Source organism: Ixodes scapularis, unplaced genomic scaffold (assembly GCF_016920785.2).
Source record: "Ixodes scapularis isolate PalLabHiFi unplaced genomic scaffold, ASM1692078v2 PGA_scaffold12__126_contigs__length_90152505, whole genome shotgun sequence".
Classification (NCBI taxonomy): domain Eukaryota; kingdom Metazoa; phylum Arthropoda; class Arachnida; order Ixodida; family Ixodidae; genus Ixodes; species Ixodes scapularis.
Window position 1 is genome coordinate 31,047,102 of NW_024609838.1, and position 14,723 is coordinate 31,061,824.

A 14,723-nucleotide genomic window follows, 5' to 3' on the forward strand; every position below is an offset into this window, starting at 1 on the left:
TGTCGTCTGATCAAGTTACGAATGTTCTACGCGCCGAACGTTCTACTTCTAATGTTCCAAAAAGCCCATGCTGGTACAAAAGGCGCTCTGCGTGGTAATCTAGAATCAGTCTCACTCTTTTTTTTTTTTTTTTATTACATAGGGGGTTGCTTTTAGGCATAACTGTCTTATATGTACGCTACAAGACTTGTGGTATGGATGAATTGAAGCAATGTTTTGTGATAGTGGTTGTCATGCAGCCACTTATGGTAGCTGGTGGGTGCACTGTGTTGGAGACCTGCGGCTATAAGTAGGCGAGTGCGCTCAGTCTGTAGGCCAGGACAAGTCCATATAAGGTGACGCACATCCGCTTCCGTCGCGTCTAGGGGACACTTGGGGCATGTCGCCCGTCGTGTGCCGGATGGAGAGCTCCATGTGCAGGTTACAGCCGGTGTAAGGTTCACCCCAGCCCACAGTCTCCGAAGCACAACTTCCTCCACCCTGGTGGGATGGCGGGGGAGGGAGCAGACACATGGAGGGATAAGAGCATGTGTGTCCTGCCGGAGAGAATGTTTACGGGCGTGGTGGAGAGAGAGGGGTTCAGACGGGAGGGGGAGGGAAGGGAGATTGGGATGAGATGGAAAGTGTGCTTGTTGATCAGCTGCAAGGTTTCATTTCATTTCATTTCATTTATTATACCCTCAGGGCCCGAAGGCATTACAGAGGGGGAGAGGAACAAGGTGGTTCATGCAAATAACATAATACATATTTAGACACACTCAGTAATAAAGTAATTAGTTATTGTACTTTTGTTGTATTGGTTCTGTTGTATTGGTTCGTGGCATGACCTTGAATTCAGTACACCTTAATGCAGGTCGAGGTATTGCATTGAAGGATGTGTATATTTTGACACAGTTCCATCACTTTGGAAACCTTTTTGAGCTCTCGAATTGACACTAAGGAGTCTGTAAAAATGTGAACATGGCGGATCGTCGGCAGCTTGGTGGTCACTGCTTGTATAGTGTTGTGGTAGGCCTGTAGTACCATGACAAGTGGGTCGGCTTCGTGAGATATATATTGCTGATGCCCCTGGATGCATGTATGTGTGGAGCTGAGGAATGAGACTCGGCCACCGTCTGGGAAGATCGCTGCATCCGTGTAAACTTGACAGTGGTCGTCATGTTGGGTTTCGGGGCAGGGACGTTGGCAGGGTGTGCCCCCCTGATCGCGACGTCGTAACTTGGTTGGTTTGTTGGTGGTAATGTGGGTGTATTTCCATGGAGTTATCGGCTCCGACTGCACGTTCAGCTGGGGGCCACGTTGAAAATGCGCATGTAGCGCAGCAACCGCTGGTACAAACTGTTGTTTAATTTCCCTTGCCTGTTCTCGCTGAGAGATGAGTTCCGTGATTGTGTTCAGCCTCGCATGTTCTTGTAGGGTTGCAATTGGAGTAATGCGAGGTAGCGCCATGATAGCGCGCATTGCGTCACGATGAATGGTTTCCAATTGTGATCACTGTGCCGCCGTGAGTCGATGGAATTGCGCTTGGTAAATTATTTGCGGTTGCAAGATAGCACGCACCAGCCGTCGAGCAATGTCTGTACGAGCACCACCAGCTTTCGGTGCTATGCATCGAATGAGATGGAGAGTGGTGGCAGATGCTTGCTTAATCTTTCGGAGCCATTGAGTTCCACTTCCTGACTGTTGTATATCCAGACCCAATATTTGGACATCCGTAGTCTCGGGTATTGCTATAGCACCCAGCCTGAGTTGAAAGGGGGCCTGGGTAAATTTCTTACATCCCACCTTGTTTGCTACCATAACGTAGCTAGATTTTTGCGAAGAAATTTCCAGCCCAGCACATTGTGAATAATTCAGAAGAATGTCAAGGGCTTCTTGAAGTTGCTTGGCTTGCCTAGAGAGGTCCTTGTGAGTGGTCCATAAAGTGACTTCGTCAGCATAGATGAGAAATTTGACGTCCAGAACCCGATGGCGTTGCCATGCCAGAGGTATGAGTGCAATGTTAAAAAGAAGCGGAGCCAAGACGGAGCCTTGGGGGACTCCCCCTACTGGATGTAAAGCATCCTTCTTGTTGTCCATCCACCCTTATAGCAAATGTTCCGATTCCTAAGGAAGGAGTAAACAAATCGTGTGACCCGCGGAGGAAGCCCCAGCTCTATAAGGTTGCTCATTATGACTCTGTAGTCAATATTGTCGTACGCTTTGGCAATGTCTAAAGCTACCACCATGCGTACAACCTGACTGTGGGGTGACACCTGTATGATGTCGTCCGCTAGAATCGACAGGCCTTCCTCAGTCCCCAAGTACGGTCGGAAGCCGATTTGTGCGGGGTGATATTTTCCGTATCTTTCGAGCCACCAGGATACTCGTGTGGCCAGCATCCTCTCTACAAGCTTGCAAATCGTTGGTGTGAGCGAAATTGGTCGTAACGCTTGGAGATTGTTGGGTGTCTTTCCTGGCTTCGGGATAGGGACCACAATGGAATGTTTCCAGTCAGAGGGAATGTCTCCTGTCTCCCATAATTGGTTGATTGCCTCTAGGAGTGTGTCAAGAGCTGGGCCTTCTTGGTTTTGGAACACCTCAGTCTCGCTCTTGCACTCAATCATGCTATACTGCCGAGCCGACCTTTGACGCCTGCGACGCTACCTCTTTGTATATTTGTTTTGGGCACAGGTTCGCCCCTATTAATGTTTGGTTTCCTACTGCACTAACAGTTGGAAGTAGGAAACAGTTGACAGACAGAGAGACGGCCTTAAAATTCCTTGAAAACCCTTGGAATTATTATCTTCAAAACCTGCACGAACCCTGTAAAGGCCATTGTAAAGAATGGTTTCTGGAACCGATTTGAAAAGACATGCACCCATTGCAGAAGAAGTCTGTAATTGTAATAAAGGGGGGAAGGGGGGGCTTATTTTGAAGGAGGATGTGTTTCAACTTTGTAACTCTAACAATCTCTGAACATACAACAGCAGTCCCGGATATTTGCGGACCCTGCCTCGTAGTATGTGCAATATCAGATATAAAGTGTGTTTTGGATTTTGTGCCTTACTTCACTTTCTTGAACTTGGAATTCTGAAGAAATTTCTTAATGCAGAGCCTGCACCAGCTCATACTTTTCTAGTGCACTCTTTAGCCGAAGAGAGAGAAGGAAAATCGGGACTAAATTCAGAAAGGCATTCCGACGTTTTGCTAAGAGCCTTACCTTTCTTGGGATGCCAGTTGATGCTCGGTAATTGGAATTCGTGAAGTGGGACGACAAACGCTATATCAATCTGTTGTTTCTTGATGAGATCATTTTCGATGACCTGCCCACATCTAAATTATGTCTCACAAGGCCTGTGTGGGAAAAACACAGCACAGTCACCTGAAAAAAAGGTGCGAGCATTTTGTGAATATTCCGCTAGGACTTTGTTGTCGTCTGTAAGAATTATGAAAGTGCTCAGCGTTAGTTCAGGTCATGCCTCACTCTGTTTGTGTTCGGGGCATGTCTGCTGGCTGACAGCTTGCGCCTAGTTCCTTCACTCCTGTACCATTGCAAATATAGTATGTAAACAATCCACACTCAACACTGGTGATGAGGATTGAATAGGGATCGGACTCCTTGGCACTGTCCTAAAGTTTGGTGAAGAAGACGTTTTGATACTTCTTCAAGATGTTCTACATTGATCTGCAGTATGGTCATAAACGGTCGTCCATCACCATACCGTCCTCGTCGTCAGTGCTTACTGTGGATTATTTTAGATATCTTCTCATCTGCAACAGCTGCAGTCTTAGTCGTCTGCCCTCCGTTCAATGTTGCAACGTTGGTAGTCATGTGCTAATGGCAGATTTTGAGTTTGAATCAAATTCAAAGCAAATAGCAGTTTTGGCTGAATATTTTCTAATCAAATAATTTCTCCAAGCCTTCCACTACTGCACCCATGCTGAACTCGTCAAGGTTGTTCCCAAGCTTCCATCTGATCTAACCTAAGTTAATCTTAATCTAACTATAATTATTGACAGTGGCCTCAGGAAGTCCAATGCCTACTTGATTTGGCGACTAAAAAACGCATTTGACATAAAATTTAACCTATAGAGATTCCCAGCTGTAACTAATCGGGGGGGGGGGACTTTATAAACCTTCTTGCTATATGGAAGTACTCTTTCTTGAATCTCAAACTAGAGAAAAGGAACAAGGATAATCGTGAATGATGAGTGCAGGTTGTCAGGAAATCTCTGCCTTACACATACTTTTGAATAATAGCCACAGTTTACTTTTGGAATAACTGTAGTGTATAGATACAGCATTCACAAAGTTTGTTTCTTTTTAAATACACTTTGTGCATGCCCGCACCATCCCGCTTTGAAAGTATACTTTCCTTCTAAGCATGCGACTATACAATATTTGTACTTTACGAAGTGTTCATCGCGGTGAGTTAGTCCCGTTGAGCGCTTCTTACCGAGCACAGGTGCGTTGCAGAGAAGCAACACTTGCGGAGCCCGCTTTCACGAGTGTCGCTTCTGCGCAGTGTACCCGTGCTCCGTAAGATGCGCACTCGTGCGATCAACACTTAGGGAGATACGAATATCGCAAGTCATTTCAAAGTGAATATCGAATAGCATATTATTCTAAGCTACTGCTATTTGAATATTTGCACAACCCTAGACGTTTGACACACTGAAAGCCATCTGCAGTGACAAGGGCACTCGTTTTTTTGTAGCCTTTACCTTTCGCATTCTCATTTTTTTCGGTCCCGTACCATTGTACATTATCAAGCAGTAAACAATGAACGAAATGGGAAAAGAAGGAGATTATTCTGTTCTCCCAGGTGCTGTTCCGGTTCGCTTTGGCAATCTTCAAGATATGCGAGACAGAGATCCTTAACCAGGAGGACTACATGGCAATCAACCGCTACCTTCGGACGATGCCAGAGAAGATGACCAACACCAGGCAACTCGGCCAAGTGAGTCGGCAGTTTTTCGCTTAAAGGGCAACAAAAAACTGAGCCGGAGCGTTTTTTCTTGTTCCGCGTTTATTAAGAACAGCCAGAGATGATTGGAACTACAAAAAAAGGAAACCAAGTTTCGAATCTTGGTTCTTGTAGAACATGTGTGCCAGTAAAGAGGGGCACATGTGGCATCTTCGCACGTGGACGTCATCCAGCAGTGTGTGCCTTTAGCAGATTAGTTAACTTAAGGAAGCACATTCACCAGAAAGACTAATTATACCTTGTCATAGGATGGGAAAACAAAGGAATAAGTTGAATGGTGGCAATGGTTTTGATCACATTTCACGAAAAACGTAACAGCAACACTGGTATGCATGTACAACACGCAATAATAGGTGCCAGTAATCTGTGTTAGTCTTGGTTCTAACGGTGCTCATTTGACGATTCCGTGGGAGGGACAGATAATATTGTCAGCAATATTGTACGCAAAAATTTGGCTTTTTTAGTACTTTGCTACATAATATATCATGGTAGGTTTAATGACAAATCTTCTGGAAATGCTAGGTTCCACCATTTAAAGTTATTCTGTTCATAAAAAGTAAACAAGTTTGTGCTTGTTATGGGAATGCTTTTTGATAAAAGACTTCAATCAATTGAGAAAAAATATATTTGAGCGTTTATTATCACCGTTTTATGTCTTATTTTGTATTAGTATACATACTCGAAGGAATCATTAATGAGCGGACGAAGTAAAGTGTTGTCGATTTCCCCACGTGAAAAGTCTGATGTTAGCAATGCTGAGAGCCAAAACCACCAAAATGCAAACAAAACAAAAGAGTATGCACAGAAAATCGTAGCCTGCAATGGCATGCTCGAACAAGTATCAGCATCATCACTCTTCATAACCGAAGCGCTCCACAGGATTCCAAACAAGCTCCCACTTCCTTAGCGATCGTTGCCGGATTTTCATTTTCAAGTTTCTATCCTCCTGCAATATGAAATTTGTGGGCAACAGTTGCGGTATCGATCTTAGCTGTCTCGATTCCTTTACATAACAGAGATTACATTCATTCCTTACAAAGCTGCACAGCAGTTGAGTTCTTGTGAAACCTTTTGATTTTTTTTTTTTCAATGCACAGAGATCGAACACCTTGACGGAGTAAACAGGATTTTGCAAGCTAGCTTTGAGCACGGCCCAATTAACCTCTCAGTCTTCCTTCGAAAACCAATTATTTTTGAAAATGTTCAATACTCTCGTCGCGATACGAGTGACCAGAGCTCTACCCGAAACGCACTGCCTGTTTTTTGTCTAGATCCGTAAGTGGCACCCGTTGTAAGAATCCGCGCTTAACCGCAGGTCTCGTCAACATAGTGCTCCCTGGGTACGGAACGAACACTGTCCGAGATGCAACTCTGGTAACCGTTCTGGAACGAGACACTCGCTCGGATTTTTTGAGTTAACTAACGTAATGAGAGTATCATGCGCCTCCCCCCCCCTCTCTTCAACAGAACTCTTTAAGCTTGCTCCCACCCCGAAAACGTCCTTGCTCCTTGCTCGTGCGAACCGTGCCGCCGGTCGCTCTACCACACGTAGTGCGGCTTGGAATGCTGAGACTTCTTCTCGAAGGCCTTCTTGAACTTGCGCTCCTTGCCGTCCTTGTGGACCCTCCGGCTCTGCTTGGCGTAGCGGAGTGCAGAGCGGGCCCTGCTGTTGGTGTGGATGTGCACCGGACGGCGGTCCTCGATGTCCTCGCGGTCGAACTGTGGCAGGGGGCGGTGGATCTGGTGTCCAGAGCGCACGGGGGGCGACGTGTTGTGGCGCTCGTGCTTCACGGAGGGCCTGTGGTTGGCGTGGGTCAGCTTCTCTGCAACGCACGAGAGACAAAGCGGCAGCGTTGAGTCGCGGACGCTATGGTAACCGTGCTGAACTGCGGGTCGATGGCGAGTTTTCGTAGATTGTATCTGCTATTCTGCAACACTGTCCGGAACCCGCTAGGAGAGCCGGAACTTTGCAGGCATTGTTGGCGGCGCATGCGCAGCAGCGACGTCTTTGTTGCAGAGAGCATAGAATGAGAGCCGAGTCAACAGTTTTGAAGTACACGCGGTGAAGGTGTAAGTTATGTAAATTAGTTGTAAAAATGTAAATTAGCCTACTTTGTGCTTAACTCTGCTTTAGATTTAAGTTGCTTCTGACTATAATCTCTAATCCTGCTGTTATGCATTGTTACGAAAGCATTGACTTTTCACAAGCACATAACATAAGCAAATGAATGAATGAATACCAAAACCTGTCATTGGAATCCTCTAAACAGGCAAAGTGGCTAAGCGATATTAACAATGTTAAAAACGACTATGATAATAATCTATTTCTTAAGTTAATGACCCACAACAACGATGAGGTTTTAGTAAGGTAGAACAAGCAAGCAAAATTTTTTGCCAGTGAGGTTTCGAGAAAGCTATCTGGCCTGATCTTTCGTATTACACATCATTTCATTTCACAGAACTGCTAAATGAGATCTCTTGAATGCACATGGAGACATCTCGATTGCCACGAGCAGCTACGAACCACTGGCTCCCAAAACTATTGACCTCAATATGAGGTACAGTCTGGTTCTGGTGCTCACAAAATACTCCCTGGTCAAAATCTGATTAGAACGACCACACCCGGCGCTCTGGTGGGCATGTCTGATGATAAGGTATGAGGAAGCAGTCAGTTTCCATATCGTCCTTACCTTAGGTGGCATTGCTACATCTAAGGCATGGACACGAAAACGCTATGAGCTGACCCTATAAATGCTATGCATTTAATTAATAATTGTATTCAAAGTGTTAAAATGGTTATGTTCTTCACACTCTGGTCTGACTACTAAGCTATATCCGCCACTAGAGATAGATGGTGTCAACAGTCTGAACGCGGCCGCAGCGTACCGTGGTGCGGGTGCGCGTGTCCGCCGTTAGGGTGCGCCAGGTCCTGGAGGTGGATGTCGGTGCTGTGGGGGTCGTGCTGGCGCTTGTGGGCCGCCCGCCGGTTCACCAGGGTGTCCCCCTGCAGGCTGGCTTCGTGGCGAGGCACCGAGAGCACGGCGTGCTTCTGGATCTTCTTCAGCTCCTTCTCGTTCTGCAGCAGAATCGAAAGGAAGTGTCATGCTGCTAGTACCCCCTGCTAGGTGGCGCAAGCCGCTGCCCGATTCCAAGGGTTAAACCGTATTCGTCTATCTGCGCAGCCTAAGAACTGTAGGGGAGATATCGCAACATCGCCCACATCCCTTTGCTCACACCGCTCCTGCAAAAACGAACGAAAAAAAACAAAAAAAAAAAAAAAAACGCAGGGCTTAGTGTTATGTGGGTTAGCGTGCTTTGACTCTAGGGGAAGCTTTCGTTTTTGTAGGCGCCAATCCTAAATAATGAAGCGGACCTTTCTCCCTTTTCGTGAATAGTCAAAGAAAACGGAAAGGGACATTGTATTTGTCCCTTTCTGTGACGTCAGAAAAACGATGCGTTCATAATGAGAGGCGTAGTAACTACCACCCCGTGCCATGAATCCACACTCTGTTTCATATTTCAACCGCCAGGCCGCGGCAATTTTCCCCGCGCACTTTGCATAGGCGGCAGCTCCCCGCTCCTCTCCTTCGCGTCTTTCCCGTTGGGTGGCATCGCCTCCTTTAGGCCCGCTTCAGACATGGCAATTTTTCCCAGCAACTTGACGTCGCAGCACCAGCAACACGGGCCGCCCGCGTTCACACGCAGCAACCAGTTTCTGCAATTAGCTATCATCATCATTAAATTTTATTTTTCTTGCACTATTTAGACACACAGTTACGCGCTGTGAACGTGTTTTTGTACATTTAAATGGCGTTGAGAATAGTAACTCATCTTTCTGAAACGAGTTATTTAAAAAAGAAAAAAAAAAACGATCGATTTTAAATCAGATATCAAGATCAATACTTTAGTTGTCATCATCACCGGCATAGGGTATCACGTGAAAATATCGCGTCCCTGATTGGTTGCGGCCACTTCAATCGTCTTTGAGTTCCTCGCTTGTTTCGAGCCGGACCCGATCTCATGGCGAATTCCACTGGGCGTTTTGGAGCGCGCCGGGATCAGTTGACCAGATCCGGAATGGAGCACACGATCCGAACTGGGTCGCGCCGCCTACGGGTCCCCAGTGGAATTTGACCACTGCTCCGGGATCGGTGGATGCCTTCCCATCATTCACTTGCCCGGGAATCCCCCTTCCGCGGCCGCCGCGGTCGTTTCGAAGACGTTTTCGCAATCGCGGCGCTAACATGTGTTTGACGCACGAGCGGCAGGAATTGCTCAGGAGCTTCTAGCAAAGATTGCCGGAATGCCGGAAGCTGCTCGAGCAACTTGAAGATGAACTGTCGTCAAGTAGCAGCAGCAGTAAGGCGGGTGGTACAGGCGACACCTCCCGAGCGGCCATTACGAATTCTTCTAAGGCGAGATCAGGCGAGATGCCCCGCGAGAAAGGAAGTCACGTGTGTGCGCCGAGGGCTGGCCCGGCTGGTTTCCGGTTGAATCCGCCGAAATCGGCGGAGCGACTTTTCTCGGGTCCAGATCGAGATCCGGAGCGGGAGCTAATCCAAAACGACCCGTGGAACACATCCGTCTCGATCCCGATCGCCCAGTGAAATAGGATATCTCCAGAAAAGTCGATGCCGGCGCGCTCCAAAACGACCAATGGAATTCGCCATCAGCAATTCGTGTCGGTCTAGGGAAAGCTGGGGAACAACCCGCCAGCAACCCCAAAATTGCTGAGAAATTTGCCCCGTCTGAAGCGGGCCTTCGAGTTTCAAATAGAGTAGCTGCACGGAGCTGAGCAAACACTTGTCAACTTTTGTTTTTCGTGCGTCTCTTTTCGCCGCGATGGCCTTTACTCCTATCACTCCTTAAGCTGACAGCGCGGTGGGAGCTACGCACTCGCCGGACCAATCACCCGCCACCGTTTAGTCACGTGACTCGCCCCATAACCTCACGGAGAGCCCCGAGGGTGTGAGGCGAGTGCGTGATCACGTGACAAAAGATCGACGTAGCTTAGCTTTCACCCCGCACTGTCAGCTTAAGGATGAGCAGGGCAGAGTACGGACCCTCGCGAACGAGCTATCGAAAGCAGCTCCCGTCGATCAAAAAGTGAGGAGGCGCCAAGGCAATCCCGACCTGATTGATTTCCCTCTAATCTGTTCTCTCGGGAGCCGGAGAGAGAGAGAGAAAAAAAAAAAAAAAAAGTGCTCGTACGGAGAACAGCAAAGAAACGGCGAGCGAGACTTTCCCCCCAGACCATTATTCTCTGGGTTGACGCGGCACCTCTGTCTGCTTCTTGATTGTTTATATACGCCGCGGCCATTGGCCATCTTGTACAACAACCTTTATTATTTTCTTCCCCGCCCGCAAAACTTTCCGACAGCTTTCTCCAATATCACTATTTTTTTTTTTTTTTTTTTTATTTTTTGTCAATTCTCGGAGGACCGAACGACCCCCCGAGACGCCTAGTGCCGCTCGGTAATAAAATATTTTTTTTCACTTATATATATATATATATACATATATATATATATATATATATATTAGCACAGCGGTTGCCACGCCAAACTATTCTAGACACATAATCGTTAGTTGCTGTTTGTAGGGTGCAGTCTATTACACGCTCCATCTTGGGAGCTGCGTATTGCTTTCTTCTGCCATGAGAACATATCTTCCAGGGACGTGTTCCCGCCACCGCTGCACCGACCTGATGAAAGTAGACGTCGACGTTGATCGCAATATGTTTCAGTTTGTGGAGAACATGCGAAACACCCCCCATTTCTGCAACGTCTTTGCGTGCACGGTCACCCTCGAAAATAAACGTCCCGAACGTTTGCAGACCGCGGTTTTGACTAGACGCAGCAACATCGCAGGAGACTAACCGGGCCTTCGTGATCCTAAAGGCCCGTTCACACTCTTGCAACCGAGTACGACCGAGAGAGACCAGACCGGTTTTTAAGCCTCTTGCGATCTCTTAGGACTAGCTCCGCTGCCGCGTATCCGGCCCTAAGAAGTCGCAAAAGGCTTAAAATTTTATAGACATTTGTGACGCGTATTTCTGTACCTACGAAAGAACTGAAGAAACCGAAACTGAACTATCTGCGTTTCTCGTTTTTGGGCCTCCGAAAACGGAGGTGACGTAGGGAGCGACGTCACATGTGAATTGTCGGTACCGGCAGCATTTAGGGCGTCGAGACTCTGGTTACCACGGTGGGTTATAGCAGCGCGGTGGCGCGGTCGTTTCGTCGAACCAACATGGACGGCAATGCCGCTCTCGCGAGCGAATTCGGGATCCCGTTCACTGACCTGACACCAACAGAACGGGAGGTGCTCCTAAGGATACGGAACACTGGAATGCCTCTTTACGAGGACGCCCCAGAATTGCCGCCGACCCAGAGTGATTCGCCTCACACCTACGCCCAGACTCCGGCTAACCTGAAGGTTCTATTCAAAGTCTCCTTACCGAAAACGTAGCGAACAAATTCTGACGCCATCGCCGAGACCTCTGCGCAAGACAACGCTGTTCAACCAGAGATTTCGCAATGCTTCATCGCTTGGGAGTAGGTGAAAACTAGCATCGCCCGAACGATCACGGGTCTTCAGTCGACCGCTTTGAACATCCTTGAACAGCGCACAAATTTGGCATGACTACCGCTTTGCAGAATCCCTCGAGTGCCGTGTTCCGAAAGTAAACACGGCACCGACATCTGAAACCAGAACCAAAAAACTCCCGCGTGCTCCGCGCTGTGTTCTTTATTTTATATATTTTGTTTGCCCATAGTTGCTCGTTGCCCGTTTCGCGTGCAGTGTAGCAAAGAGAAAAATAATTATGGTGTTTTGTTTACGGTTTAGTAGTCATTTTTGGTTCGATTTATAGTTTCCATGGTTATTCAAGTGGAATTAGAACAGTGTTCATAAAAACCACGAACCAAAGCGTGACCGAGGGCACGTTTCTCGTTTCGACCAATCGCTGACACGTCTTTTGTGACGTCACGCTTCCAGGCCCCGCAGGGTCACGTGATTTCCGCTTCTGCTGGTTTCTCCCGCAACGCTCGGGGCGTCGCCTCGATCGATCCCGGTACGATTATTACCGCGACTGTTTAGTTGATTTGCGCGGCACACACGCCGGCTTCGGCTGAAATTTGGGCAACGTGGCCTGAGGCGTGCCAGGAACCCAGTTCAATCGCCAAAAGAATATCCGAAATATCCTTCATTGTCCCTTTAAGCGCGCGAGAATCCGAAACACTATAGTCGGACGCAACCTAAGAACAATCTTTTAGCTCCACCCACAAGCGCATTGCGCCCATCTGAAGTGCCTCCGCCGTCGAGAAAGTAGTTCGCTAGCAACGTTGCTTTTTCTTCTTCCAGGAAACGTGTCTTAAACTACTACAATATTTATTTAATTCATTCAGGACATTTAAATAAGTTAGAATACGTTTTTGTCAACGAAATAGCTGTTTAGTAAAGAAAGAAAGTTATGTCCAATGTACCGTCTTCCCAATTCACTTTCTGCCCAAGATACTGTCTAACATACCGTCTAACATACCTCTCAGCAGTGCTAAGCCTCGCGCCCACTTCGAAATTTTCGTTGGCGATAGCTTCGCTGGATTCTCACGTTGTCGCGCAAAAACTGCTGCAAACGCAAGCCGATACCATTAAGATTTCATGGCGTAACCTCGGGCACGTAAAACACGGTGCAAAAAAGCCGAATAATTGTCACGAGAAACTAGCGTCACGTTGCTAAAGCCAGCAGCCATGTTGAGCTTTTTTTTTTTTTTTTTTTTTTTTTTTGTTTAAAAGGATCGCGATTGGTCCACGGAATCGTGACGTCATGAAAACGATTGGCTGGCGTTTCTCGGCGTAGGATTACATTTTCCTCTGAGAGGCATTTCCGGTTTTTTCTTAGCTTGCAACCGACTATAGAGAGGTTTTGAACTTTTGATAAATCGTTTCGATAACATGCGATAAGCGTACCTGATACTTCGCCAGCGCCTTTGCGCCGTGTCGCTGTCGGCTATCGTTATCAGAGCGCAAAAACAGTTTTTGTAAATCGCTCAGATAACGATACCCGCCGCCGGCGCTTTATGTCTTTGGTTGGTCTTTGGTTATGTCTTTGGTCCAGCTTTAGTTGGGTCTGTAGTTCGTTCGTATCATTTAAAATGTTGAAAGCGCGAACGCGGACGAAATAATGAACACGTACGACAAGGACAGGTGCTACTTACTTATTGAAGAAATATTCACTCAGCCAGACTGTCGCTCACCATACCGATAACAAACCATAAGCCGATAACATATCGGAAGTCTTATATGAAGCCGTCTAAAATAAGAAATTTCCTTCCTTATTGTAGAAAAAACAGACTGGGGGGGGGGGGGAGGGGGGGGGGGGGCATGCTCACACACTTATCACCCGCGTTCAAGACAATGCTAAAATTCGACGAAGTTTTGTAAAAAGAGAAAACGGAAACACGGAACGAGAAATGGTTGAAGCCTTCTTTATTAAAGGGATGCTGAACCGAAATCTGGATTCCACAAAACACGCGGCAGAAGTGTGCAACGGGATGCTACGAACACCAAAACATCGCTCATACAGCGATATCAAACAAATAACCGTATTAAAAAAAAAAAAAAAAAAAAATTGGTTATTTGACAGAAATGTTTTCGTCATGTTTCTCCGAGAAGGAGAGAGAACGGCCTCGCGTCTTGTCCGCCTCGCGGCCTTGAGGGAGCGAAGCGAAGAGAGGAGGAAACGAGATATCTCTACGTCACGCGCCTCGCCGGCCTGGTTCATTCTCGACCTCTTTTTCCAAAAATACGGCCATCCATTCGAGATATCGCCTTACGAGTAGTCCTGTAGCGATTCCGTCCCGCTTACCATCTCCTGCATTGCTTTTTTCTTTCTTTTTCTTTTTTTTTTGAAATCCAAATTTTGGTTTATTATCTCTTTAGGGACGCCGGTGAAAGGTGTGTCAGCATGCCGTCTATTTTTGTGCTGAATAAGGAAATGTATTTTTTTCGGTAGCTTCATATAGATGGCCGATATGTTAATGTTTCATGGCTTGTAATCGATGTGGTTAACGACAGTCTTGGCTGTGTGGATCTTCAATAAAATCAATAGTGTTTCATATTTTGTCCGTGTTTCAGTTAGCGCTTTTAATTGTCTAAAAAACCTTATGTATATCGAGTATGGTTATCGGAACGATCGACTAAAATGCCCTATAATTTTATTTCAAAATACCAAAACTGCAACGCCGAAAACCGCTCGCCGCTAAACGAAGAGCGTATTGTTCCCTTTGAAAACACGGGCCGCAACGACAAACATCCGTCCAGCACTTTAAAACAAATGGGTGTACACGGGTACTCCCTTCAGGGGAGTCAAACGATGCCCCTTTTATAATTCACCATTTATGGGGGTACCTTAGCACCCCCAGTCGAGTGACCCCCCCCCCCCCCCCCCCCCCCTTCCCCCGGACTTGTCTGATGTTCATTCCCTGTGTTATACCTAGGGCATCAGGTGACCCCTTAATTAGGGGTGTTGGCTGACTCCATTAATAACTCCCAGGGGTTCACCTGAGTCCCTTATTATGGGTGAAGTGTGACGCCCTTTTCGACTCTCTGGGGTTTAAATGACTTCTCCATATCAGATGTGCGCGTCTTTGTGAGGATGCTGAAGGCTGCTTTGAGTCTATCGTACGTTTTTTCTAGCGTTTTTCTTTATCCGCTTTTTCATTTTTACTCCTTTCGGATCCAAACGAGGAG

The 14,723-nt window shown here is 47.0% G+C and overlaps 2 protein-coding genes across 3 annotated transcripts in view; one reads left to right on the top strand and one right to left on the bottom strand.

The window, feature by feature from the left end:
* LOC8050504 (TBC1 domain family member 2B) overlaps positions 1–14,723 on the top strand; it is a 163,681-nt gene that overhangs the window by 50,775 nt on the left and 98,183 nt on the right. For both annotated transcript variants that reach the window (XM_042289501.1, XM_042289502.1), the window contains one exon: positions 4,809–4,943. In XM_042289501.1, coding sequence (XP_042145435.1) covers positions 4,809–4,943 — 135 coding nt within the window. The remainder of the gene's footprint in view (positions 1–4,808; positions 4,944–14,723) is intronic.
* Positions 5,578–14,723, bottom strand: part of LOC8050500 — a 91,021-nt gene continuing 81,875 nt past the window's right edge. The window contains exons 3-4 of the mRNA XM_042289503.1: positions 7,857–8,046; positions 5,578–6,793 (exon numbers count right to left, since the gene is read on the bottom strand). Coding sequence (XP_042145437.1) covers positions 6,510–6,793; positions 7,857–8,046 — 474 coding nt within the window. The 3' untranslated portion in view covers positions 5,578–6,509. The remainder of the gene's footprint in view (positions 6,794–7,856; positions 8,047–14,723) is intronic.